The sequence below is a fragment of the Penicillium hordei genome, assembly GCF_028827395.1.
Source record: "Penicillium hordei strain IBT 12815 chromosome Unknown utg000003l_segment0_segment0, whole genome shotgun sequence".
NCBI lineage: Eukaryota > Fungi > Ascomycota > Eurotiomycetes > Eurotiales > Aspergillaceae > Penicillium > Penicillium hordei.
In genome coordinates, this window is record NW_026623144.1 from 2,020,268 (window position 1) to 2,048,251 (window position 27,984).

General features: G+C 48.9%; 9 protein-coding genes across 9 annotated transcripts; 5 read left to right on the top strand and 4 right to left on the bottom strand.

Annotated features, from left to right (window-relative positions):
• Positions 1-2,462: 2,462 nt before the first annotated feature.
• N7537_005990 (putative amino acid permease) lies at positions 2,463-4,168 on the top strand (the record flags this gene model as incomplete). Its single annotated transcript, XM_056897047.1, has 2 exons — positions 2,463-3,986; positions 4,052-4,168. 2 exons carry the CDS (start codon positions 2,463-2,465, stop codon positions 4,166-4,168), a joined length of 1,641 nt encoding a protein of 546 aa, XP_056752832.1.
• A 140-nt stretch (positions 4,169-4,308) lies between these two features.
• On the bottom strand, positions 4,309-5,406 carry N7537_005991 (homocysteine S-methyltransferase family protein; the record flags this gene model as incomplete). The annotated part of the gene is made up of 2 exons (XM_056897048.1): positions 4,309-4,449; positions 4,510-5,406. The coding sequence occupies 2 exons, from the start codon at positions 5,404-5,406 to the stop codon at positions 4,309-4,311; spliced, it is 1,038 nt and encodes a 345-aa protein (XP_056752833.1).
• A 449-nt stretch (positions 5,407-5,855) lies between these two features.
• Positions 5,856-7,112, bottom strand: N7537_005992 (glycosyltransferase family 69 protein; the record flags this gene model as incomplete). The annotated part of the gene is made up of 4 exons (XM_056897049.1): positions 5,856-6,003; positions 6,123-6,195; positions 6,247-6,472; positions 6,540-7,112. 4 exons carry the CDS (start codon positions 7,110-7,112, stop codon positions 5,856-5,858), a joined length of 1,020 nt encoding a protein of 339 aa, XP_056752834.1.
• A 440-nt stretch (positions 7,113-7,552) lies between these two features.
• On the bottom strand, positions 7,553-8,281 carry N7537_005993 (uncharacterized protein; the record flags this gene model as incomplete). The annotated part of the gene is made up of 1 exon (XM_056897050.1): positions 7,553-8,281. The coding sequence occupies one exon, from the start codon at positions 8,279-8,281 to the stop codon at positions 7,553-7,555; it is 729 nt and encodes a 242-aa protein (XP_056752835.1).
• Positions 8,282-10,178: 1,897 nt separating this feature from the next.
• Positions 10,179-10,804, bottom strand: N7537_005994 (uncharacterized protein; the record flags this gene model as incomplete). The annotated part of the gene is made up of 2 exons (XM_056897051.1): positions 10,179-10,676; positions 10,745-10,804. The coding sequence occupies 2 exons, from the start codon at positions 10,802-10,804 to the stop codon at positions 10,179-10,181; spliced, it is 558 nt and encodes a 185-aa protein (XP_056752836.1).
• A 785-nt stretch (positions 10,805-11,589) lies between these two features.
• Positions 11,590-12,838, top strand: N7537_005995 (SDR family oxidoreductase; the record flags this gene model as incomplete). The annotated part of the gene is made up of 6 exons (XM_056897052.1): positions 11,590-11,644; positions 11,701-11,959; positions 12,020-12,183; positions 12,245-12,444; positions 12,508-12,658; positions 12,717-12,838. The coding sequence occupies 6 exons, from the start codon at positions 11,590-11,592 to the stop codon at positions 12,836-12,838; spliced, it is 951 nt and encodes a 316-aa protein (XP_056752837.1).
• A 3,203-nt stretch (positions 12,839-16,041) lies between these two features.
• N7537_005996 (uncharacterized protein) lies at positions 16,042-19,164 on the top strand (the record flags this gene model as incomplete). The annotated part of the gene is made up of 1 exon (XM_056897053.1): positions 16,042-19,164. The coding sequence occupies one exon, from the start codon at positions 16,042-16,044 to the stop codon at positions 19,162-19,164; it is 3,123 nt and encodes a 1,040-aa protein (XP_056752838.1).
• Positions 19,165-21,340: 2,176 nt separating this feature from the next.
• Positions 21,341-22,567, top strand: N7537_005997 (uncharacterized protein; the record flags this gene model as incomplete). The annotated part of the gene is made up of 2 exons (XM_056897054.1): positions 21,341-21,580; positions 21,635-22,567. 2 exons carry the CDS (start codon positions 21,341-21,343, stop codon positions 22,565-22,567), a joined length of 1,173 nt encoding a protein of 390 aa, XP_056752839.1.
• A 1,812-nt stretch (positions 22,568-24,379) lies between these two features.
• N7537_005998 (GTPase-activating protein) lies at positions 24,380-27,912 on the top strand (the record flags this gene model as incomplete). The annotated part of the gene is made up of 3 exons (XM_056897055.1): positions 24,380-25,184; positions 25,244-25,595; positions 25,644-27,912. 3 exons carry the CDS (start codon positions 24,380-24,382, stop codon positions 27,910-27,912), a joined length of 3,426 nt encoding a protein of 1,141 aa, XP_056752840.1.
• Between the last annotated feature and the right edge of the window lie 72 nt (positions 27,913-27,984).

Consider the following 27,984-nt stretch of genomic DNA (forward strand, 5'->3'; position numbering starts at 1 on the left):
TATCGCTAGACTCCTGTTCAGATCCTTTAGCATTAGCTAAGTAGTTTTGCAGTCCAATGAGCCTTGAATCTAGCTCAGGTGTCCCCATGAAGATCGCTCCGCGAGTCGAGAGTCTGATGCTGCGAAGGTCCGTAGTAAAAGTTTGTTGTGCCGAATCGGCATAAAGCAGGGCCTGGCGATGATCAATGACAACTCTCTTTATGTATTTGGGTAAAATAGTGGTACTTACACTTTTCAATATGGGTCCTCCAAGACTATGTGCGATAAATATAATCGGACGATTGATTGTCTGTGTTGTCTCTGTCAGTACTAATTCTTATTTTCCCGTTGGGCCAGTTGAGATTGTACACTTGTTGATGATCTCATTTCCCACAAGTCAAAAACCAGTTGCTCGGATACTTGTTGCTGGGATATTTTCTCGTTTAAGTTTCCCGCAGTGGTCAGACTATAACCCCAGGAAAGGACTCGAGTGTTGGGCATATCACCTGGCAGCAAATCATGGAGCCAGTTTACCCCATTGGCTGCCGTCCATGAACTTTCGCGGTGGCCATTCAGTCCATGGACAGCGATAACGCTGCGTCAATTATTAATTATCGAAATGGTTGATAGAGATGGATTGAACAAACTCGACTTTTGGAGTTATCCCGTCATACAGTAACTTCAATCCAGTCTCCCCATCTAGTGGAAGTGGAGACTGTAAGTATTCTTAGCATATCGACGAAACACAAGAGATGTAGCCACCCCGTTACGGTGGGTTCTTACTGTCTTTGCGATCTTTGATTGGTCCTGTTTGAATGAAAAACAACATGGCCACGGCATGATTAAAGGCAGATTGTGGCGTTTAAGGTGCGGGGTAAAAAATGACTGAGGAAAATAACATAAAACCGGCCTTCAGTGATTTGTTGCAAATACCAGGGAGAGTCGCAGGGTTAAGGTGGTAGGGTGAAGGTCGCGGGGGAATAGAAAAATTAACCTACGCCGGTCTGTTGAGTAGTACAGGTCAAACCCCAAAACTATAGTGGAGAACCCGCTATCTATTCGCCCTGGGACCTTAACCCTGCCACTGGCTACAGCACTATTCTTTGCACCGCCTGATTATTTCAGATATCGTAAAATTACGAAACGTTTGATGACATACTGAGTTCCTGTTCGAACTAACATAACTGATTGACATGTCTTAACTTTTTGGATGCGTGACTATTGCTTGAATTTATATAATTTGATTAAAGGAATAGCCGGCTGCTCATGGGGACTTGTTCCTTGACGAGGATAGTTCTACGCTTTTAAAGAAGATCTACTATTTCTCGTACTATAGAGGGCTGGGGGGGGGGGTTACTCTACGTAGATCTATAGAGAGAATCTATTTCTTAAGAGATTCGTCTTCAATTTCAGTCAATTTCGAGCAATTAGCGCGTATAGTACTCCGTTAAGTATAGCCGGAGAGGCGGTCGCGTAAGGTTATACGGGGTATATCAAAACGGCGTGCTAATTCACACATTGAGTATATTTCTTGATTTTTAAAAGCCTAGATAGCTAGTAAAATCCTACCTTCTTGCTCTATTAAATCCCTAGAACTTCGAGAGCGAATTGGTGGCATGGTGGGAGGTTGAATGGACCAAGTGCTAATTCATGGACGTGTTTTCGTTGGGGTGGGCGGCTCGGTGGTGTGGATGGCTCGGTGGTGTGGGTGTGGTGGTGTGGGTTGTGGGCGGCTCGGTGGTGTGGGCGGCTCGATAGTGAAATACGTTATTGGGGACTTGATATGTAAGAACACGCTGACATGTGTTTGGATGCTCTTTTAGATTGTATATGAAGGTAAAAAAAAGCATAAACCGTATAGAGAACTTTCGTATCTATAACTAGAAATTGATTTGCTCTAAATAGCATATTGTTCCTAGGACTCGCGGATTAAGGGTCTGATTTAGACGTTGATGCCTAAAGAAATAGTTTACAGCCTAATATTTTAGGCATAAAGCTTGAATCCTTTGGCGATCTACCCGTGCACGTATCCGGCGCCTCACGTGGCGTGTTTCTAGATGCATGCAATTTTCATTGCCTCTCTACGCATTGGAACCTTGGGAAAAGGAAAAAAGAAGAACTCAATTTACTAGCCATATGTCAACCAGCCTTAGAACGCCATGAAACCAATATTTATCTATTTGCCTCCGATCGGTCCGATCGGCCTCATCGCGATGATGACAAAGAAGAAAAAGTTAGTTAGTCAATCGCCTCCCATAAAAGTGGAAATTGGCCGCACCCGAGCAATGAAGCCCAATGAGCGAGTCTCTCCACTGTGGAGAACAAAACGTCGTGAATGGAAGCCCCGATGTCGTGCTTTGACGCGATAGAATAATATTTCGGGGGAATAAAAGCTGTTTCCCACATTGATCCCTTCCCAAGTCTCCGTGGTATAATCTACGGGGAAAGACTTGGTCTGGATGATGGGCACTACACACGACAACATGGAAAAGTCCAGCTTCAGCGACGAAAAGGTCCAACCGGCGCCCGGTGCAGATTTTGAAGCCTACGGTTCGGATCCCAAGGGGGAGTATGAGCTCAATGTCGGAGGTCGTGCGGCCTTGCAGCGACGCCTGCGCAATTATCAGGTTACCATGATTGGTTTCTGCAGTGGTATTGGGACTGGTTTGTTCGTGGGAACTGGCGCTGCCTACGCCAAAGCTGGCCCTGCTGGTTTGCTGCTCGCGTATATTATTGTGGGAGGAGTTTTGTGGTGTGTCATGCAAAGTATCGCCGAACTCGCAACGCTTTTCCCTACTGCTGGATCCTTCCCTCACTGGGCGACTCGATTCATCGACCCGTCTGTTGGTTTCTCCCTCGCTATTTCCTACGGATACTGTTACACAATCGCTATCGCCTCGGAAGTTTCGGCGGCCGCCGTTATTGTGTCATATTGGACGGATATCACGCCTGCTGTGGTGATCACCGTTGGATTGGTACTCATTTTGGCTATCAATTTGATGAGTGTGCGATTCTATGGTGAAACCGAAGTCTTTGGAGGTGCCGTCAAGGTCCTCTGCTTCCTTGGCTTGGTTATTGTTTCCATTGTCATTACTGCAGGTGGTGGTCCCCACGGTGATGCCATTGGATTCCGCTACTGGAATAACCCTGGACCGTGGACAAACTTCAACGGTATCACCGGTCCGACAGGTCACTTCCTCGGCTTCCTGTCGTCGTTCGTCAACGCCTCGTTCAGCTTCATTGGTGTCGAAACCGTCGTCATTACGGCATCCGAATCGGTCGATCCCCACCGTGCTATTCCCAAGGCCGCCCGCCGTGTGACTTACCGCATCGCCTTCTTCTACATTCTCGGAGCGCTTCTCATCGGTATGATCGTCGACCCAAGAGCCGCAGGCCTTGTTTCCGGCTCCGGCAACGCGAACAGCTCGCCCTTTGTGATTGCTATCACCAACGCCGGCATCAACGCTCTACCCTCTATCGTGAATGCATGCATTCTCATCGCCGCATGGTCTGCCGGTAACTCATACTGCTGGGTCGGATCGCGCATGATTGTCGCCATGACTACAGACCACCAGCTTCCCCAGATCTTCGGGCGTGTGAACAGTAAGGGTGTGCCATATGTGGCTGTCTTTGCCGCATGGCTCTTTGGCCCGCTCGCTTACCTGAGTCTTGGCAGCGGTGGTGCAGCGCAGGCATTCACCTGGCTTCTGAACTTGAGTACAGTTGCCGGTTTGATTGCTTGGGCGACCCTTTGCGTCTGCTACATTCGTTTCTATGCCGCAATGAAGAAACAAAATGTGAGCCGAGACACCCTCCCATGGCAGGCACCCTTTCAACCTTATGCCGCGTGGGTGGGCTTTATTGGTTCCGTTATCATCACTTTAGTTGCTGGTTTCCCCGTATTTTTAAAGGGTAATTGGGATACGTCCAGCTTTGTCGCGTCGTACATCGGTATCCCCATCTTCATCGTTCCCATCATTTGCTGGAAGCTCTGGCATCGCACCAAGGTTAGTTTAACCCATCTTATTCATTCTGCTCCTTCACGAAGAGTTGCTAACATTTCGATGTACAGTTTGAGCGCGCTGCCACTATCGACTTATGGTCGGGCCGTCTCCTAGATGGGGAGATCCAGCCGGTTGAAAACCCGCATAACAATTGGTGGACAAAGTTCACCGATTGGCTCTTTTAAATGACTTTTATGATGTGTAAATATTTGCATGCCAAACAGGCTATTCAACATTAGCGAAGTACAAATTTTTATTCCGTTCAATTTGCATTCCAGAATTCATTCTGAACTTCGTTCGTAAATAGTATTCGCACCCAAAGTGCCTATTGGGTCTTGAATTGCTGCCCAAGTTTCTTGATATCGTGGTGGGAAGCTTTGCAGCACCCGCCCACAAGGAACGACTTGAAATGGCCCTTTCCGTAGGCTTCTTTGACCACTTGGGCCAACTGTTCTTCCCAAGGTCGCTAAATTCCATGTCAGCATAATTGTCATCTCCAAGGTTCCCACTTGAAAGTAGTACTTACGTTAGCACTCACAATATCGCTCAAAGCATCGTTTTTCTCCCAGATCTGCGTCGTAGTATTGTACACCTCCCCATTCGTCCCATCAGGATACAAAACCAAACTCGGTACAGCAGATATCTGTCCACCCGAAACAGCCTCCACAACCACGCGACCAAATAAATCAACAAGTCGAGCAAGCTTATGCATCTTAGTACAATTGATCCCAATTCCCCAGGGAACAGCCCCACCCTCCATAGGCGCAACAGCAGCCCGCACAGCCTCCTCCACGGAGCTCCCATCAGGCAGGAGATCATCCTCACGCGGGAAAACACAAGCAATCCAGAATGGCACATCGAATGCAGAATCCCGAATCGCCCTCCTCACAGCTCGAACCTCATCAAGCCGCGGCAGCGTCTCAAACGCAACATACCGCACCCGCGACACAAGCTCCCCATCCGCCTCAGCAAACATGCGCAACCGATCCAAGTGCCACAAATACAGTGATTCCTCGGAGTCGTGCTCGGCATCATATGCGCCGCTATACTCTTGACCCGGAATCATGCACGCACCGTAAGGACCAAGACTGAGCGCGACACTTGCGCTCTCGCGCACTTTCGCTTGTTCAGCGATATCCACAGCCTTCTGAAGGAAGGGCCCTACTGCGTTGCGTGGGATCCCGCCTGGGAATTGGGCAGTTTTGGTCCGTGCAAACCCCTCAGGGGAGACTTGGTAGGTTGCTGTTAGGAGAACGTCTACTCCGGCGACGCCGAAGTCGCGTTGACATGCTTGTAGCGTTGCTGGGTCGCTCACTAGCAGGTGTGAGGCCCAGAGTGGGGTTGTTGTGGAATCGAATTTGATGTTGTATAGGTCGCCTAGGGAGGTGCCAAGGCCTCCGTCCAGGATTTGGATTGTTGCCATTATGTGTATTTGGGGGTTTAGGTGATTTATTGAGGGTAAGTGGGGGGTTTGCTGTTTGATACAGTCCTGAACAGGGCGATTTGCTCGAGGTTACATAATCGCTCGATTTTGGGCCGGTCTCGGGGGTATCAAAGTTTGAAGAGTGGAGATTACTGACATTAACTCATGCTTGGATACTGGGGATTTGTGGTTTTTTCATGGAGTAGAAGATATTTTCTGAAGTACTCATGGATAATACAGTAGTCGATCTATCTATACATCATGGATAAACCTCTTAGAACTTGAAGACTAGGTATTGCTCCTTTTTATTCCTTCAAGTATATATTTTGTCTAAGTGAACATACTATACAAAAAATGTGTCACTTACTCTTCTTTATTCATGGGCCCATCCATATCGATGCAGAACTTGCATCTCATTGATAATGCATAGTTCTCCACCCTCTTCATTTCTAGTGCTCAAGGCCCTCCATCTGTTTACCCGCCTTCGAACTACTTCTTCTTTCATCCATGAAGTCACACCCAAGCGGCGCAGTCGATTGACCCACAACCCTTGTACAATCCGCTTCACAGAGAGCCAGCTCATCGTCGGATGAGTAGCTGTATATGCAGCGCCGCTATAGCCTACTCTCACCAAAGGGTTCAGATAAACACCCGTTTCCACCGACAGTGGGTTATCTGTGTGAATGAGACAACATTCGGAGCCCTCAAGATGATACCTCGCTAGTGAATCAGGGATACCTCGGAAGCGAAGTGGCGATCTGGCAATGAATGGACTTGCGGACATCACCACTAGAGATATATTAGTGTATGCAACGCTCTCTAGAATGGATGTCAGCGTACCCATGCCATTCCAACAACTCGTCACCGGAACAGGAGACATATTTTTCATTGCATGTCGCGATGCCGTAGAGCTAAAGTAGGGCCACGTTTGCATTATGGGCTCATGGCCCTTGCTATCCCGGAGAGCAAATGTGTCATAGTAATTCGGAGGCTTAGAGAAATCCAACGAGCAAGATGCAGCGTACTCGCCGTCATTGGTATGAAGAAGTTCGAGGACATCGTTCGGCTAATCAACAAAAATAGCCCTTAGTTAGAATGCACATTTGACAAAAGGGAAGATGATCGAAACGAACCGTGAATACGACGTCATTCAGAAATAGGATTTTATCAAAGGTGATACCCTGTCGTGCAAGATCCTGCAGAGGCAGCAAGCTCAAGTTTCGTATCCGCGCTAGATATGGCACTCGTCTGAGTTGTCTTTTCCCATCTGGAGTGCTAATCCAGCCTTCGCCCCTTGCTGGTGCGGCAATTTCATCTTCATGCGTCACTGGTGACAAAGTGATATTCCGTGGTACTCGCATTCGGTCGAGTTCCCAATCTAGTTCCCTCAACGCGCCTTTCGTGTTATCATAGCTCCCGCTTTCGTATATGCTGATGAACACATTTTCCGGACCAAGCTTCAAGACCAGCTGTGTGAGTGCCTTGCTCCAGTGACTGCGTAGGATACGTTCATTGTTCCAATTGATGCTTGCAATATATATTCGTTCTTGGTTTTGTGGCCGGTGTCGGAGAATAGTGTGATCTGCTTCGTAAAGTCGGTGCTGAACCAGATGTATTTCGGCCAGATTCCATATTGTGAAGATTATGATTAGAGCTCGGGCGATGCGGTACCGGAGGACTCGTCGGGAGGCGGACAAAATCGTCATGGAAAGTGAGGGTATTGGGAAATTGGTGGGATTTGGTATCAACGTCTGGGTCGATTGGGATGCGCACGGTCTATTCTTCCTGACATACTTGACTGGAGTTGGGGAAGAAACCCTTGATAGACAATATTGGGCGTCTCCAGGGCAGAGCGAGGTAATCAAGGGATATTCCAACATGAACATGAGAATGTATACTGCTTTCCCAAAGTAGAAATATCTATGATGATCATTACTGGAAGGAGTAAAAACGTTATTCGCTGTTCGGCCATAAATTAATCGTGACACCCATTACCTAGGTACATATCTACATCTGTAATATGGTTGGTCGTACGTGGAAGTATAAAAATAGTTGTTTCTATATTAGTTCCAAGAAGACAAAACAATTATAACAAGTACTATACAAGGGATGAAACCCACGATGTCAAGGAAGGAGCGAGTCTCAATCAATTCAGGATATGCAAAATAGCCGTAGCAGCAATCGCAATGCCAGCTACTCTCGTGAAGCCCGAATGACCCTGATTACCTGTCCCCGTTTGAGTCGTGTCGGTACTCGATACCGTCGTACTAACTCCACCCTCAACCCACGGCTGCCCAGGCAGCGAATTTGAGCTCTCGCCGATCTCTGTCGCGCTAAGAAGCTTGTTTTCCAGCAGATCGCAATCGATCCGATCATCACTCTTGGGTATACTGTTGGTGACAGAGATCGGCAGGTCAAAGACAGTGTAATAGTCGGTCCCATTCCAGAGGAAAGATTGGTGCATGGAGATATTATATGCCCCGCGCGCCGAGTCCTTTGAGCCAGAGCCGTCTCCCACGAGGCATTCAGGCCAAATCCAATTCACATGTTTGACAGTGGATGAGGGCTCTAGATCCAAGACGGGACCGACGTAGCTTGTGTTAGACGCGGACTTTGTGCCATTTGAGATGGTGAAGTTGTGTGACTCGGAGGTTAAGAAGAGTGTGATGTCGTGGAAGCGGGTGGATGAGTCGGGTTGAGTTGATGCGGGCCATGGTAGTTTGCCATTGCCGGACACATCGATTGCGACTTGCAGGTTGTCTAAGGAATTAGTATGGGGTTGATAGATTTTGGCACATAGACTTGCCTCCTCCGAGGGGCGTGTTAGGCTGTGGGGCATCGACAATTGCCAGGCCTGGCGTGTAGACTTGGCCATTGACAATGGTGAAGTTGACCATTATTCCGAACTTATTGATTTGATCTAAGTCAGGGTTATTTATTTACACAAACATAAGTTGCGCTGTTATGTCCTTCTTATTCTTTTGGGCCAAGGGGCTCATTTCCGACAACTCCGCCATTATCCTTAGCGTATTGGAATTAATTTCAGTTATTCAGGTCATTGGTCTGAATATGACCCTGAAGCCCTTATTTAGTCCTAGGTCTCTCGCTTTTATTTCTCGATATTAATCACAGTCAATAGGGGTACATGGCATATTTGACCTCTACTGACTTCAAATCAATATTTGTTAGGACAGAATCATCGCTTCCTCAATGGGACAATGCGACCAATCTATCATCATTCATGTATTTGTATAGATAATTATCTACCTAGGTAACATCAACTCCCATCGTCCATGCTTTGGTTCCCCCATCCCTCCCCACTTTTCCCGAGTTCTTGTCCATCACCACCGCTATTCAACCTCATGTTTACTTCATAGTGGTCTCGCGTTACACCTTGCGTATCTATATTTTATTTTTATAGGTAGAAACTTCAAGAATACTCGAAGCTGCTCTCATTCATTACTAACTTAAGATATTTCTGTTTTGTGGGGATCATGGGAAAGAAGACTGGAATTTTTGGTTGACAGTACGCGAGCTCACCTGGTTTGAGGAAAGGACAGTCAATCCTCCATAGCCGCAGCAAGCATTTTCTCCATATTATTGGGACCTTGCAATCGGGCCCCTGCACCCTTGAGGCTTTTTTGTCGTCGCAGATTGTATTCTGTTGGCGACTATCTGGCGCAAGTCTCGCAAATCTGCCTGGTCTTTAGACCGTTGCTCCTTCCAATCTTGGAAGACCTTTTTTCTTGTCCTCAGCGAGTTTGAGGTTCACTGCTGTCTAGTCTAATTGATCTTCAAGGATCTTCAGCTGGACCTCACTGATTTGGGATCGGTTCTTGTTTGAGAAGAAAATCGAAGAAGATGGTATTTATGGTTCTACGGACTATGCGTATACTCTGTAACCCGAGGTCTTGCTTTATTATTCGTCTATCTATCACCGTATTCACTATCTATTTCGATCCTTCAGCTTAGTAGATCTTTTATAAAGTACCCATACCGCATGTATCAATGTGAGGGTGCATATTGTTCTTTTGTATGTCTCTACTCTCGCTTTACTCTCACCTTATCCTCACTCTACCTGTGATGTATTCTGCCATTATCTTCCCTTCTTGTCTCCCTACTTATCTTAACCGAGTTAGCTAGACTAGAAGACTACCAATATTTATCGCTTTTCTAGTCATATGGATTCTGGGGCTATGATTACTTCGTTATCCGAGGAGGATCTGCGAAATACCAAGAGAGGGAAGATGACGATGAGGATGACTTGAATATGCGTAATGGCTGATCCAAATCATCTACTTCAGATCGTATGTATTTGTCTGTATGGAGTTGCATTCTCCTATGTTGATGTGCCCTTTAAAGGGGCGCGTTGTGCATGTACTACAGAAATTATGGTGTCCATTCGCATATCAGCTCATTTCCTCACCTCCACTTTCCCATGCACATTGGTCAAGGTTGGGTACTCATGAGAGAGATGAGAGAGGACAGGCTTTAAATCGGCTGGTCGGATTGGCGATCTAGCAAATGTGGCTCAGATATGTCTGATTCAAGTTCACAACTTACTCCATTCCTATATTGGTTCCATCACAATTTACAGGAATAGATGCGCAAAACATAAGGAAAACAGAACACAAAGGTATCAGGTACAAAAATATTAGAGGCGATCAAAGAAACAGCAGCGAACAGACTGTTCCGGAAAATAGACATGGAACAACAACCGGTGTGGTCACCTTAAGAAAAGTCTTTGAAACCAAGAATAAAGAGAAGGAATATCACCTCTTGTCACCCCAAAGACCAACAATGCCGATCGAAAGCGCAATACCAGACAACCAAGTACGTGCTTGGTGGAGCCGGCGCTCCCGGTCCATCTCGCGCTGAACAGTCTCGCCGTTCACGTCGTCCTGTGCCTCAACCACAACAATGTCCTCATCCTTATTTGTGTTAGAGTCCCGGATTAGGGAGAAGTGAGAAACGTCGCGGATCACGGCCGAGGCCCAGTTCTTCAAGCCGAGGTGACGGTTGAACCAGAAATCAACACCGTGTGCACCGATTGTAGAGAATGCGCACAGCCAGATCATGTATGGGTGTCGGCGGCGCGGAGATGAGAGACACCATGCGAAACAGAAGCAGGAATTGGTCAGGAAGGAGAGGCGCAGGGCATATCGGCGGGTTAGGCGCTTCACTTCGTTCAAGGAACGGGCGGCGGTTGTCGCTGTTGGAAGTAGCTGCAGAGCTGGAATTGTGATGGTTGATGTGGAGTAGGAGAGGCCCTGTAAGTTTGAAAGGGGTTAGCATTTGTTGATCATGTTTTATGATGCGATAGATGCGATTGACATACAGTAAGAAGACCGAGGGAGACAGTGCCAACAAACTTGCTGACGCTGATGGGGCAGGCCATGTTGCAGAATCAAAGTCGCTCGATTATCTCAGGTATTTGATGAGGATAACAGAATCTGGAATGAGTTGAGTCGAAGATTCACGTCAACGATGCAAACAAGAGACGGCTCTTTTCGGTGACGTCGCGGTCCGCCTACGCGCTAGCCAATCAGAGGGCCCCCGTTCTTCATCGCAGTGAGGGCAGTTTACGTGTGCTTTCTACAGTAAAATTAGTGCGTATATACTTACAGATGAAAACCTCGTGTAGAATACAATTTATTTGATATTTGTTCTATCAATGTAGTAGTATATTGGATATAGATCGGCATCTATACCTACAGAACAGATAGCCTGCTAGTACATTTTAGAAATAAATTATTCACTGAATATTATGAACTCCTTATCAAACAATGTATCTTGCTATGTCATTCTAACATACATGGTGAGGCAATCAACTGTAGAGTAAATATGGTGCTTGTGTAGTACCTATCCTTGTTTTTGAATGTTCCAGTCACGACAGGGCACACGAATGCTTATACATCTAAATTCGCAATACATAAAATGCATGAAACCATGAAGCCGAGGTACGACGGTGTATAACTAGTTAGTTAACCAAGTCAAGCCAAAATAAGGCATTCAGGCATTAAATTCAGGCATTCGCCTAGTTATACACCGTCGTAGCCGAGGTCCAATCGTGGGGAAATGGGGGATCACTAAACCACCTGGGCACAACCTACCAAACATCCCCCAACTCCCCCTCTATATTTGAACCAATATCTCCAAAGACATTACTAGTACATAATCAAGATGCCGCTGCCCAAGACAGAATATCTGAGTGACTCCTGGAAGGACGGGATCTTCGGTAAGCTGTTTTTGCGCCCATTGTCATGGGACAACCACACTAACTCTTTGATCCAGCAAACAAAGTCGTCTTCTGTACAGGTGGCGCCGGCACAATCTGCAGTGCCCAGGTCCGGGCCTTAGTATATCTTGGTGCCAATGCCTGTATCATAGGCCGCAATGTAGAGAAGACCGAGCGCGTCGCCCAGGACATCGCGACAGCCCGACCCGGTGCCAAGGTGATTGGGATTGGTTCCGTGGACGTGCGCAAGCTCGAGAGTTTGGAGCAAGCAGTTGAGCGCTGTGTCAGGGAACTTGGAGGTATTGACTTCGTCATGTATGTCGATATATTAACTTGAACCCGGTCTTCGATTTCTATACTAATAACATGTGACAGTGCTGGAGCGGCGGGCAACTTCCTCGCTTCGATCGAACAACTATCAGTCAATGCCTTCAAATCTGTCATGGATATTGACGTCTTAGGCTCTTATAACACCCTCAAGGCAACTCTTCCGTATCTAAGAGAATCAGCAAGCAAACACAGAATGGACTCGAAGACTCGTGAGTGCACCACACGGCGAATCCGACCATCAGTCTATCATTGGCACTGACAACCCTCTAGTTCAACCATCACCAATTGGAACCGGTGGAAGAATTATCTTTGTCAGTGCCACCATCCATTACCGGGGTATGCCCTTCCAGACCCATGTATCCGTTGCCAAAGCCGGTATCGATTCCTTGTCGAACAGTGTTGCGATCGAGTATGGCCCCCGCGGGATGACTTCCAACATCATTGCGCCGGGCCCCATCGCATCGACTGAGGTTAGTATAAGTCTCAAAAGTGTTCTTCCTGTGTCAGAAGCTGATTACCTCATCATTCATTAGGGCTTGGAACGTCTGCTACCATCAGATGCCCTGGAGGCCTACACCAAAGCTCAGCCACTCGGCCGCTTTGGTCATGTACGTGACATTGCCGACGCTACCGTGTATCTCTTCTCGGACACCGGAAGCTATGTCAGTGGCCAAACGCTTGTTGGTGAGTTGTCAGATAACACAAAAGAATATGGTGAAGGTTTCATACTGACACATAACAGTGGATGGTGCAAACTGGCGCATGTCGGCGGGCGGTGCTTCCGGTGGGAACCTGTCTTACCCGGACTTCTTGCTTTCGGGAGATGAGGTACCCAACGTGACTGGCAAAAAGTCTAAGCTTTGAGCAAATGAAATAATGTCTGAGACATGGTAATACACCAGGGGGTTTCAGACCTCTGTATTTTGGATAAATTCTATTACTTATTACTACAGTGGATCTAGCAGATAGAGATTGTGCGTATTCGTGATGTTTCGAAATTGATGTTATTCTTTTCTTGACCTAATCTAAGTTGTTGTCGTCGCAACCTAAAGTCTTGCGTCCTGTCTCCACTCTGCAAGACACTCCTCCCGGCCCTGATATCAGTAACAATAGTTAACCTATAGCAAATTCAAAACAAACCATGCTCCATACTGGGTTAAAAAGGTGTAATAGCATTATTCACCACTGCCAGGTACGAAGGGGGAAGGGGCATAGATATGCTCTGATCTTTAGGCTTGGGAACGAGACTTGCGAATCTGAATATAGTTCTTCCTTTTTGTTCTTTCTTCTTCCCACCGTGAGAAATTACATCAATGTTTTGTAGAAACTACTGAAACCCCTAGATGTCCCTGCCTTATACTGTCAGTAGGCTATGTGCAACAGATTGAACGTGCCTCAGCAATAAGATGTATTCAATTTGGGAGTTACCGCGTGACAAAAATATATTCATACAGGGTTTTCTTTATCGCCTCCTTTCTTGCCCCAATCCCGGTTTTAGACCACCGCCAAAGCCACAAAAAGAAAGCCAAAAGTCTCCATAAGTCCCTTAGACAAGATACTGAAGGGTCCCAGGAAAGCATGTTGAGAAACATGTCGGGCTTGAGTGGGTTGCATGATTTAGTGCCTTGGACCAAGTACTCTAGGTATTCTTGGGGCACATATGCCGCGATCAAATACATGTCGGTGCCAAATTGGGTCAGCATGGTCCATATGTAGACTACTGGTTAGTTGTGTTTCTTGAGTGTTGTGGTCATAGAACCTGCCCGTTAGGTGACACCGTCTTGTCGCCCTGCACTCTTGGCCTATTTCTCCGACACAACCAAGCTGGTTATGATCCACGCCAACATTTCGAGCAATTGCTGCATTAACAAAGCTCTTATTTTCTTTTGACCCGAATTTTGACTTCAATGATAGCATGGCAATTGCCTTGACGATCGACCAGTCTACCGTCCAATGAATACCGAGCTTACATCGAGTTTTCGCTGAACATTGTCACACTTCAGATTTATGGAGAGGTACAAACATATCGTGTAAAGCAGGTTGATAAAATTCGAGTTTATCTTTGCCTCATGGGTACTCTTTTGAACGCAATATTCCTTGTACAACGGGGTTTCCACCAACAATTCCATAAGCGCGGTGTATCCCGCATTGTCTGTTTCCCGCCTCTCCAGCGTCGGATTCTGGAATTCTCTAGCCATGGCTTCGGGGTCACGAGTGTGGAGGGGGGTATAGAAGAAAATGAATCAGTGACAGAAGGGAAGGCATCAACGCAAGTCAGATCAAATGCGGCAAGAGAAAGCACAGGATTCACTAACTACCAGTTAAGGCAGGGGCCTTCCATTGCTACCTCACAAACACTGACTCAGATACTTCGGGGTCTTAGAAAGAACTATTTGGAAGAGTACACCGTCGCAAAGGTCCCAAGGACTTGTTAGTGTTAGTTCCGGTTGAACGGTGGGTGCTTTGAGTAATTTTGACGAAAGAGGAAAAATACCTTGACCCCATAATCCACCTCCCTGACAGTAAAAGAACCAAGTGTAATGGTTTGACTGACTTGGCGAGATCAATGGGTATGATTGCAAATGCGTCGCCTCACCACTGAGATCACGCCTGGCTGTTATGTTCTTAACCGTGTCAATTATGATATGAGACCTTTGTGGAAACCTGCAATGGGACCATACCTTGACCTAAGCTTCATCCTACGTCGTTTTATTCATGAAGTTTCTCCAAAGCGTGGCGGTCATTGTGTGAGAATTCGCAATGTAGACTGGCTCTGGTGGCTGTGTCGCCCCTTTGACTCAGTGTAGATTGTCGCCGATAGCTTTCTGGCTCGTTGCTGCCCGGCTTGCTTGTCAAGGACCCGGCCTATACCCGTACCGCGTTTTTATTCGGGGTCTTTTTAAGACCGAGGGACTACCCCCGCGAGCCGCTCTGGGGAATATAATGTTCTGGTCAGCACTGGTCCCCGGTGTAGGAGGGCCTGAATCTCAACATATTCATGTCATAGAGCAGTAGGAACTCGTCAAAATGTGGAGATCGACGCTTAAGTAACTTCGGAGGGTAGAGCACTACGGAGAGGTCCGCGCTTTTGGTCAAGAGCCATAGTGACAGTATCCCCCACCATGATTGTATTCTAGACTGTAGTAGATCTAGTGACACGAAATAGCCAAGGCTTTCATTAGATCATGGAAGAAAAGTCTATTCGGCAAGCCGAGTGCACTGACCTTCGGCAAGCCAACGGCTATTCAGCCGCAACCACATGGCACAGATCTCAAGTCTACATGTATATCATGGAGGAGCCATTGGGGATGTCTACGAATAGTTAGATCTAGGCAAAATACAATTGAATAGTCATAGAGGTTTAATGTATATTGCACTGTTGAAAAAGACATCCTATTCCTAGAAAAAGAGCATTCAAGGGACCAAGGAGTAACCCATTGTTCTCTTTATTGGAGGTTGATTTTATAATAGGCATTGTTAAAGAAAGATCTTGTCACCAGCAAACAATGGGCGAGCCTATTGATTGGTCTAGGGGGGTGAGACCAAGCCATTGAGCAAGGTCGTTGACCAATGGGGTCCCAGAGCCTCACCTTCACGTCGTGTGTCGAGGCCTTTATCTTCTCCTCTTCCCTCTCAACTTCTCTTTCCTTCTTCTCCTCTCCCTTATTTCTTCCCCATGATCATCACTCTTTCTTTCTATGCTTTCTATGCCATCTGCGAAGGATCCTGAGACTCGTTGTTTGAAACATATTGCTTCCTGTTAGTCCCAATCACCTTTGCAAATCTTGTCTACCGTTTCTGACTGCTTGTCGCGTAGCAGTTCATGTCTAGTCATTTAGCACCTGTGACAAGACCTGTCCCCACTACTTTCTCTCTGTGTGAGACTCCCCAAGCCTTTTCTTCTTTCCCCTCATATGGTCTCTAACCACTCCCAATGTAGCAACCATTGACGATTTCTCTGAGTCTCCATACGACTCTTATCTTGTGTCAACTTTTATTCTGTGAGTTCAGCTGCCTTTGCAAACAACTTTTTCAGGCGTCACATCTAACGTCTTTCAAAGTTCAACATGGCAACCCAGCAGGGACCAGCCCGCCGCAACGGCGTTATTGGCTTTCAAATGGCGGGTGCCCCCACCCCCGCCATCCCTCTGATCGCCCGGCCTCGCAATGGACCCATTGGCTCCCAGATGATGCGTGGTCCTTCTTCGACTGCCACCCCTCCATCTTCTCTCATGAACCAGGGTCCTCCGCACAGGATCACCCCCCTGGTGGGCCCCAACACAGCCTATTCTTCCTCCCGCGGTGTTCAGCCAAGTCAGGCTCAGCGCGAAGTCACCGCACTGAACGAGAGACTCGCAGATGCCGAGACCGTTATTTCTCGCCAGGAGAGCGAGCTGAACTACGCCAAGTCCCAGGCGTCGGCTCTGCGATCCGATATGAAGGCGCAACGAGCAACCACTCGCTTCATGGAGCAGTACCAGATGGATACCATGATCCATCAATGTAACAACAACCGTGCCCGTGATATTGACGCTCAGTTCAAGATCGTCGATGGTCAATTGGACAATGTGTCCGAGGAGCTCGAACATGCTGAAGGCAACGAGAGCGCCCTTCGACGTGTTAAGCAACTCCTTGAAAAGGACCAAGCAGACATCCAGCAACTACGGCGTATTGTCACCACAGCTGAATTTAACCTGCAACGAAAAGAACGCCTTGCGGGTGCGGAGGACCGACTGAACGGCCTCCTTAAAAACATGGAGAAGATGCTTGCTGCGGCCATGCAAGACACAAGGGCAAACCAGGTCCAGACTCGCAAGGTACCAATTGCTGAGACCTCGACCAACCCTGTGGGCATTGTGCGTCGCCATGTCGTGGGAAACCGGGAACCAGGCTCCCATGGGCATGCATTTGATCCTCACCCGCAGCAACTCGACAAGGGAAAGGGACGTGGCCCGAGATCGCTCCATCCTGAGGATCACGAAGCTGATGGGTACATTGGCTCCAACGTTGATGTTTCCGGTAGCTCTTTGAGACCTCGATCAGAGAGTCCCAGCGTTCTTTCTGACGTTATGTCATTGGATAGTTGCAGATCATCACGCGAAGGGTCACCCATGGATATCAACACTGAGCCCACCGAACAAGAACTTGCCGCCCATATGTTGCAGGCAGATGAGTCGCAGGTGGGCGACCGAAATGCAGCGGTGCAAAAAGCACCAGCTACCACCCTTGCCATCACTCCCCAGCAAGTGGAAATTAACGACATGATGAAAAGCGAAAACCAGCTCTTTTACTTCAAACTTGCAAAGCTGAACGGCGAGGCCTTTGATGGGTACATGGAATGGGTTGGGGAGCCAGCACAGATGATCACAGTCTTCAACAAAGATGACCAGGCGGCTCCGAGCCAGGCATCTAGTGGTCCGAGCCTACCCTTCTTTCCTGCCATAACTGTCGATTCCTATGAGGATGTCCTCATGATTGGCGGCCAAGTAGCCAGCGCCGTGATCCCTCCAGATTCCAGCAGTCCCAGTGATATTCCGATGTCACTGCGATTGAGCAAAACAATCGCAGATGGCGTGGCGATCGCATGTGCAACCCCAACATTGCCGAGCGACCGCGACCGCGTATTTAAACGGCAGGATCGTCTCACCGGGAGTCTCCGCCGTTACGTGCGCCGGCGGATGATTGAGTTCGTCAATCTCCCAATACGAAAACGGGCAGCTGGCATTGTCGGGTTCACCGACAACGAAGGACCAAACTGCAAGAAGAGAATCACAAAAGAGCTGGTGGAATCCAACGGATCGCTTTTGCTTTCCCTTTCTGAAGTATATGTGATGAACACAGCCCCGAAAGTGCCAGAGGTGAGTGTGCCAGCTGTTTCGCAGCCAGCTCAATCTGTGCATGTTTCGACAGAGAAGGTGCCCACCCAGGCAGTCACGAGTGAGCCAGCTGTTTCGCAGCCAACTCAGACTGTTTCGGAGTACACTGAGCCTGTTATGACCGAGCAGGCAGTCGTGAGTGAGCCAGCTGTTTCTCAGCCAACTCTGACTGTTCTGGAGTACACAGAGACCGTGTCGACCGAGCAGGTGCCCATTGAGGCAGCTATGAGTGCGCCAGCTGTTCCCCAGCCGACTCAAGCTACCCAGGAGGCCACCGAGCAGGTTTCCATTGACTCAGCTTTGAGTGAGCCCGCTGTTTCTCAGCCGATTAGAGCTGTGTCAGAGGAAGACGAGAGTCTCGAGACCGTGCAGGTGCCTACCGAGGCAGTTATGAGTGTGCCAGCTGTTTCCCAGCCGACTCAAGCTGTCTTGGAGTCCACTGTGCCCGAGTCCAGTGTGCTTCAGTGCACCTCGCTCGCGCCAACTGTGTCCATCCCATCTGACGAAATTGTGGGTGTGCCTGCTCCTAGTGAGCCAGCCCCAACTAAGTCAGCCCAGACTGAGCCATCGTCAGCTGAGGAAATTCTGAGAGTGCCTGCTGTTACTAAGCCGACTCTAAATGAATCAGACCTGACTTGGCAGACTGAAGATGAGCTTGTTGTTCCGAGCCTGCGGACCGGTACCCGTTCGCACCTCGATGTTTTGCTTGCTATGCGAGCGGCAAGGACTCAAGCTCGTCCTAACATCATGTCTTCTCCTGAGGGGTTGCAGGTCACAGCAGCCCCTCGAATTATCTCCACCTCTTCCCTGGTCGCCAGTCCCGAAGACGCTTCGGTCAAAAATGCCGTTGCAACAGGGACAGATTCCCGTGCGGGGGTTTCGAAAGGCACCAAGAGGGTCGAGGACGCCAACCCGACTTGCGGCGCTCAACGGACTGCAGGAGAACAGCGGGAGGAAATGGGTGGACAAGAGGCAGCGACTTCTGGTCTTCAAATGCCAGGAGCTTGGCCTTCCGACCCACCCGCTGTCACTGTGTCTGACTCGTCAGACATGCATGAGGGATCGGCTTTGCTGAGGGGGTTGTGGACAGGAGCTCGTTGGGTCTCCTTTGGTGTATTCGTGATGGTGATGGTGATGCTGCTCTCGTTCCCCGTGTGGGCAGGCCACCTTGGACACCTCGTTTACGCCTTGGAGGGTCCCGAACAGTTCCTGGAGGAACTGCGGTGGGAGCACGGATATGATGTTCCATTCTTGGAGCGGATTATCTATGTCTTCCTCCGTTGTTTTGCCGGAGATCGGACTTTGTTCGGTTAACGGCAAGTGGTACACACTCCATCAAGGGGAGGGACGAATGAGCCACCTCTTGATGGATAATATGATATTACAACGAAAAGGCAGGAAGCTGGCAAGTCCGACGATTGCCGCTTCAACTGCAATACAACAACAGCGGCTCAAGGGGAGGGACGAATGGGCCATCTCTTGAGTTCGCAAAAACGACAAAGTAGCAAGCTAGCAAGTCCGATAATTGCAGCTTCACCTACACAGTTACAGCGACATGTGTCTGTTACCAAAGACACAGAAACAAGAACCTCTTATTTGAGTACCCTTGTTTCCCTCACTCGGGAGGGTGATGGATGATTATCATTGTCGACGCCCATGGCACTTTGTCAGAGTACCTGTTCTGAGTTGTGTACGATTGGTTTGTTGTACACCCTTCCGGGTGATGTACGATTGCTTGTCGGATGTCGAAAGACGGCACGTTCGAGTACTGTTTTGACGCCATGTCCGAGTCCGTGTTGACTCGATGTTTGATTTCATGTTTGAACATGTCAGACTGCGTTATCTGGGCCCTGGAGTATATTATATTCGGGTATATTTTGTTTTGACTGCCCAGGAAACTGGGTAGAAGATGTGCAATCGGCGCCGTCCTGCCCACACATGAGAACGAGTTATACTACGATCACAATATACAATACCGCCTGCGTGTTCAGCGGGCTGGCCATGCAATTCCGCCAAAAACACGCCAGTTCCTGGGAGTGGAGAGTATTATATGATCTCCCAGGAGCTGGCACGATGGTACAATCAACACCATCTGCATGGACGGCCTGCTGAACACGCAGCAGAAACACTAGCCAGCCCCTAGGAGATTGCAACATTATATCTCCCAGGGGCTGGAAATATGGCACAAAAGCTGCCATCTGCGTGTTCAGCGGGCCGACCATGCCACCTACAACACGCCAGCTCCTGGGAATAGGAGACATTATATGATCTCCTCGGAGCTGGCTGTGTGGTCGGCCTGCTGGGCACGCCAATTCACTGAAGACATGCCAGCCCCTAGGAGATGGGACCGTTATATGATCTCCTAGGGGCTGGCAACATGGCACAAAAGCTGCCATCTACGTGTTCAGCGGGCCGACCATGCCACCTACAACACGCCAGCTCCTGTGAATAGGAGACATTATATGATCTCCTTGGAGCTGGCTGCGTGGTCGGCCTGCTGGACACGCCAATTCACACTAGAAACATCGGCCTCTAGGGGATAGGGACATCAAATGATCACCTAGGGACTGACAACATGACATGAACAACAGCCAGCTCCTGGGAGTAGGAAACATTATATGATCTCCTGTGGGTTGGCAACATGGCATAAACACACTCCAATGCCACCTACATGGTCAGCCTGCTGAGCACGCCAGTTCGCCAACGACAAGCCAGCCCCTAAGAGCTAGGAACATCATTTGACATCCCAGGAGCTGGCAACATGGCACAAAACATAAACATGATGCCACCTATGCGTTCATCAGGCTGACCATGCAAATTTTTAACAGCCAGCTCCTGGGAACTGGGAGCATTATACCATCTCCTGGAAGACATGATACTGCAGTACCCGCCATAGTGTGACACAAAAAAAAAAAACAAATTGGTGGCCCTTGCACGTCTACCAGGCCTGACTATGCGCATTTCGCGCTCAGCGAAACTCGACAGCAACATCAAAATTCTGTTTCGCGACCCTGAAACATATACCGCAGTACCGTGTATTATTCGCGGCTCTCAGGGGACATTGTGCCAACTCCTGGCAGTTAGAAGCGATGTATCAAACTAGATTACTGCGATATATGGCCATCAGCATGGGACTGGAGCCCTCGCCATCTTGATATTTACAAAATATCACGGGAACGATGCAAACCGGCGTCAAGAGGGTCTTTTTCGTGGAGCCTACGAATCTGAACGCGAATTTCCAGAGTCTGAGATGACGCCTACACAGTCAGCAGGCTGACTGGCCACTATCCACCAATGATGGCACGAGCCACGCAGGAGCTGGCGTCACCCACTCCACTTCCCGCTGAAAGAAGATCACTTATCTCCATACCCCCTCGAATATTGTTCACCACGTTATTGAGTCTTCTCCTCTCAACGACTTTAAGGAGAGAAGCATCGCCTTGCTTCTGACTTACATTTTTTGCGTCAATCTTCATTTCCTTCCATCACTATGTTTGTGCGCTCCGTCTTGCTGGGTGGCGCTGCCGCTCTTAGCGCCAGCGCGATGCTGGTCGTCCCCGAGATGGAACCTAAAGTCGATATTATTGTAGATGGATTTGTGAATGTCCACCCGATGCTTTTGGAGGATGTTCATCATGCGATTGTTGACCTGCCCTGCTCTGAATGTCCTCTGCGTGAAACCAACGGCGAAGGTGTTGTTAGCTGGACCGAGGGCAAACCATCATCTCTGGTAAGGATGATAGAATCCATTTATTCATCCGAACTGGCTAACAAACCCCCATAGACTCTCGATTTCTCGATTGAAGACAACCGCCTGCTGGCCAACGGCCGCCAAATATTCCCACCGGCCCCGCCCGTTCCAATTCTTGCTGTACAACAAAATGAAGAGGGAGAGGACTCCGCCCCCATGCCTGTTGGATATGCGCTTGAAATCATGCCGATGGCTGCACCATCTGATGAGCCGGGATACGAACTCCTGGATATTCGATTCACTGTTCTCGACCTGGAGAGCCACCCGGTCCCTGTCGATACCGTTGCAATCACCATTCTACAGGATCCCAACGGCGAGCTCTTCATCGCTCGGACCGATATCGAGAACACTGCCCCTGCCTCCGACCGCTTGTCTTGGAAAGAGTGCCACGGCAAGGCCAAATGCCTGCAGGAACTTCTAGTCTCTCGCATTCGGGGCCTCTTGGCTAGTGCCAAGGCTCGTGTGATGGGCATGGCCAAAGCCGGCCGCAAGGGCTGCCATGGCAAACACAAGGGCAAGGCAATGGGTCACCACGAAGAAGGCCATGACGGTATGCCTTTCCCTCCCCCACCTCCTTTTGAAGGAGAGGATTCTGGGCGTGAAAAGTTTGGCCCTGGTGGTCACCATGGCCACGCCCACGGCTCCGGTCGTCCCCACCACCACCACCCATACCACGGCGCTTTCGCCCGCACTTTCTCTCGTATTGTGCACTTTATTGTTGTCCCCGCTATCTTGGGTGTCCTGGCTGGATTGACTGCTAGTGCCATTGGCATGTTGGTCGGCCAGGCTGTGGTTTTCCTCTGGCAACGCTACCGCGGCACCACCTCTTTGGAGCACAAGGCCGCCTGGGAGGATGGCGAGGCCTGCGAAAAACAAGGCCTCATGACCATCCCTCGTTCCTCCGAAGAGGTCCTCCCTGAATACACTGAGCCTTCTGTGGCCCGAGAATCGCTCGATAGGAACTAAGAGAAAACGAAAGAAAAGAAAGAAAAACAAAAACACACAAAAGGAAAAAAAGAAAAAGAAACATGTTGATGTTGTCTTCTCAGCTGGCCTCTCTTTCGCACAGTCAACAAAAATACAAATACACAAATACACAAATCCAAGGGCATTCCTTCCAGTCATCTTTCGACTAAGGGCCATCACCAGCTACCTGGACTGGCCTTTCAATCTATTTTCCTGAACAGGACAGATTCCTTGGAAAATCAAGACGAACAAGACCAAGCACAGCATCAAACACAAAAAGCGAGAATACAATGAGCACAAGAAGAACCAAAGATCTCCACTATCCTTAATCAACAGTCATTGCCAACCGGACTCACCTTTCCACTCATTTTCCAGGCCAGCGGGCCAGAAAACACCGAGCCCTCTGACGCTTGAGGGCCATCGACAAGAACAAGGACAAATTCCTCAAGTTCCGCTATCGTTCACCCCTGGCCACAACCTGTCAGACTGTACTTCCCACCTTTTCCACAGCCAAAACTCACATTCATGCAATGCTACAGTATGAGGCACTCGACAAGAACCGAAAAAAAATGGGTTCCACTGTCTTTTGCCCTATGACCATCACTAGCCAAACTGGGCTCTCTCTTTTCTTCACTGTCAATGCTTCTTACAGGCACTTCTGACACCTCACAATCACGAGACAAGAATAAACGCAAGTTCCGCTGTCTTCTAGTTAAGGACCAATACCACTTGCGCAGTCTGCACTGTGCTGAGTCAATGTTCTATGCTTGTTCGCTGGCTGGGATATCCCACGCGCAACCCTCAGTGGGCAATGATTGTCTTGAGCTTAGTTTTGTTCGAATCTGTTATGTTTCAATATGTCCTTTTGCTCTTGGTTTTGTTCACCTCTTATTCTATTCCTAAATTTTGACTTGTTCCAGTCTATTCTTGCTCCTATTTTATCTACATCCTGTTCCATTCTCAATTTTTGTTTTGTTTCAATGTGTTATTTTGCTCTCATATCAAGCTTGGACATTGTTTTCATTTCCCAATTTTCGTCTGGCGGCTTGTGCCGTGTTTCTTGTGCCGTGTTTATATCCATGTCAATCAAGCCTCATAAATTGAAATATCTCCAGTTCTTAGCCTTTTCTCTGTAGTATAGGATCGTAGGATTGTAGTCCGCTATACTCACTGGTATTCTATTCTGACTGCGAAGCATGTTGTAGAGCTTCGTGCTATTTAACTGCACGCTCATCAAGCCATTCCACATTTTCGGCTGCTTTCACCGTCTATATTCTATTCTGGCCACGATGCTAAGAAGGGGGAGCATTTAAAAAGACTACAAAAAAGAAATCACAAGGCCCAAAGTCAGCCCACTTTTTGTGTTATATATAATACACGCGTGAATAATGCAAATATCCTGAGGTTTCTGTTGCGAATGTCTTTCCTCCTTATAGCTGTTGGTCTACATATGTACAGCGAAAAGAAGTATCACTACACAAGACTATTCCAAATATTTTTGAATGCTGTGATGCCAAGCTATGGATAAGGCTGAGGACAGTCACGTGAAACCGGCATCATCAAGCCCCCTCTTATCAATCCGACAACAACAACCCGACGCAATCCTCTTGTTCTGCAGGCCTAGTCCTCGGCCAAGGATGATTTAGCTTGTACGATGACCTTGAAGCTTCAATTTAAACTACGCACGGGCCTTTTTTCCTACTCCTAGCCCGGATCTGCTGCACTCAAAGTCCCTAACTGTAGCTTGATCCCGACATCATCGGCTATCGGCTTCAGGACATTCTCACAAATTCCCACATCCACCTCTCCAACATGATACCCTGGTCATCCTTCGTTCAGAAGGCCCAGAGCCTGATCGACCCTGCTAACTTCAACATTCCCGCCTTATCCTCACCTGATCATAATCCCTCTAAGGCATCACTATTCCGGCAACAATTCCGCCTCCCTGATTCCCAGAACCCGCTTCAAGAGATCACTGCTGATCTCGTTCTACCACTACCAAATTCCCCGGCAAATCAAGGAGATGGCTCCCGCAGGGTTGACCGGGCGGGAAATACATACACCGGGCGTCTACATCTGAGTGAACGTTTCATCTGCTTTTCAACCCAGCCGACGAGTTTCATTCCCTCTGCCACTGCAAGTGCCTCGACCACTTGGACTGGCCAGACACATGGCACTGGGCCATCCGGAAATGGATTCATTCTCCCGCTATCCTGCATACGACGTGTCGAACGCCTTCATAGCGCCAACCATATTTTCTCCCTGGCGCTCACAACATGGAATGGTTTGCTCAATAAGCAGCAAGAACCCAACTTCGCCCCTCAACGCCTCATATTGCAGCTTGTCGGTAGCAGACAGGCCTGCGAGCGATTCTGTGACACACTGAAAAAAGGCCTGCGGGAAGGAATGAAGGAGGTTGATAGCTTGCGGATCGTTGTCTCGGATTGTTATTCGGAATATTTGCTCTCAGGCGCAAAGGGAAAGGGACAAGATGGGAGTGAGGCTGACACTCGTCAACCCCCGGATGCGGGACTGGGACTGATTTTCCGCTACCCTGGTGATGCACGCAAGCTGCGTGATCGCAGCAAGATGAGACTCTGGGGCGAATATTTCCGAGGTAAAAAGACATCTATCGTTTTTGATTGAAGATTCCGAGATCTTACTGATATCCACTAGAAAATGGTCGCAATGCGACGTTGATTCGCCAACCAACCTTCCACAAGCTAATCAGAGTTGGGTTGCCAAATCGGTTACGCGGAGAAATATGGGAGCTTACATCTGGATCTCTGTTTCTTCGTCTACACTCTCCGAAGCTATATCAACAGACCTTGGCCAAATTTGAAGGACAAGAATCTCTTGCTATCGATGAGATTGAGAAAGATTTGAATCGCAGTCTACCAGAGTATCCGGGATTCCAGAGCGAAGAAGGCATTGGACGTTTGCGACGAGTTCTCACTGCCTACAGTTGGATTGACCCGGAGATTGGGTATTGCCAAGCCATGAACATTGTGGTTGCCGCATTATTGATGTACGTTTAGAACATTAAGTTGCTAAGGGTGCCTGCTAACTTGCCTAGATATACGTCAGAGGCCCAGGCCTTTTTCCTTCTCTCTGTGCTATGTGGCCGTCTTCTTCCCGGTTACTATTCAACAACAATGTACGGCACACTACTCGACCAGAAGGTGTTTGAGTCTCTAGTTGAGAAAACAATGCCAGTTCTCTGGGATCACCTAACCAAATCAGATGTACAACTTTCCGTGGTATCGTTACCATGGTTTCTCTCCCTCTACATTAACTCCATGCCGCTCGTCTTTGCTTTCCGTGTCTTGGATGTGTTTTTCTTAGAAGGGCCAAAAGTCCTCTTCCAGGTCGGTCTTGCCATTCTCCGAGTTAACGGCGAGGAGCTTCTCGAGACACAAGATGACGGTTCGTTTATCTCTGTCTTGAAATCATATTTCTCACGATTGGATGAATCTGCCCACCCGAGATCAGAGAATCCCAAGCTGCGGGCCATCACTAGATTCCAAGAATTGATGGTGGTTGCTTTCAAGGAATTTTCTGGCATCACTCACAGCACCATCACCGAGACACGTGAAAAGCACAAGGGTGCTGTGCTAGAGAACATCGAGACTTTTGCGAAACGTACTTCGATCCGCAACCTTGGCCCCGAAAGCAAACGCCTGAGTGTGGATGATCTTGGAACCATCTACGACCGCTTTTATGAAACGCTGTACCAGTGGGAACAACACCAGAAAGTTATCGAGGAAGAGACAAGGCGACAAGAGAGGAAGAAATCCCAACGCCTTTCTATGCTTGCTCCTCCTGCGGACACCCAAGTTGGCCGTGTTGGGCTTGGACCCAGCCCTACGCATATGGATTATGATGCTTTCCGGGAGTTTTTAGCCGCCACATCCAAATGGGCGGTCGCTGACTCCCCTGGACCGTCGAGGAAAGCATCCTCATCCGGGAAATCGGCATTGTGGGCGAACCGCAGGCAGCCAGCAGACCATGAGTTCATGCAACGCCTCTACCGCAAGTGGGCCACAGACCCCGAGGAGGGATTGAATCTTCAAAATGTGGTGAACGGTCTCGCCCGCCTGAAGGGATCCCCTGATATCATGAATAACATCAACTATTTCTTCGACCTGTACGACGACAGTGGAAATGGCCAGGTTGATCGTGAGGGAATCCTCAAAATCTCCGAGGCGCTGTTGTTCCTCTCCCGGCGTGGGTTTGAGGGCACAATAACGGCCACTCCATCTATGGAAAATCTGAACTCGTCAGGAGACCGCGATCACGCTGAGAACTCGCTCACTACGGACGAGAAATTCCTCGGTAGTGTCAGCGCATTCATCCGCCGCTGTTTCGAATACGCCGACCCCAGCCACCCAGAGAACCAAAAAGCGGACCAGCAAGATGCAACGGCAGATGCAACTGAGAAACTAGACTCATTTGCCATTGGCGACGACGAAGAAGACGACCTGATTGATATTGATGACGATGACGATGCCAAGTCCACCAGCTCTCCAGCACCAGACGCAACCACCCAGTCAGCCAAGTCTACCACCGCGGAACCAGACAATAACGCCCATAACCGCTCAGCATCTGAGTCTGCCAACCCCGCTCTCGACCCTAATAATCCCCTGCATATCACACTCCCCACTTTCAGAATGGTTGTCCTTGCCGACGAACTTCTAGAGCAGTTCTTCGAATCCTACTTCCCTCAATCCTTCCACCTCTCCGACCACCCCCACCCTGCAGCTCTGGCTGCGTCATCCTCAATGTCATCCAACCTGACAACCTTCTCCAACCTCGGCAGCATCCGTTCCCCTGGGCTCGCCGCCGGCTCTGTACCCGTCGCCGGCGCCTCAGGAGGCATCGTACCACCAGGAAAGGGCCTCCGCGGCGTCCTCGACAACATCGTGTCAGACGGAATCCGCATGGCCGCCGAAGTTAAAAAGCGAATGGACGAGGCCCAGCGCGATCTCGAGCGGAACGCTCTTGGTCGCGAGGAAGAAGAAGACGACGATGACGATGACGACTATCCCCGTCGTGAGCACACTACCGCTGCCATCCCTGGTGGTATCCCCAGCTGGGGCGCTGGGGCGTACGGTGCTGATCCGGAGCGTCGTAGCGTTGTACGTGACACTGATCGTGATCTCCTTGAAGGAGCCGAGGTGCTTGACGGCGGAAAGGAAGAGAAGACTTCTCTCTTGGACGGAAAGGATGATGCGAAGCATGCTCCTCGCAAGGTTTCCGGCTCTGCGGCTTCTGCTAAGGGCCGTGGATCCCCCACAGTTCATGATGGCGAGGTTATTAGCAAGCTCGTCGAGTTTGAGCCATGATATCCTTGCATACTCTCTTATGTCATATACCATTTCGCCGCCATCTCATCTGTTTTTCTCGTTGTACTACAA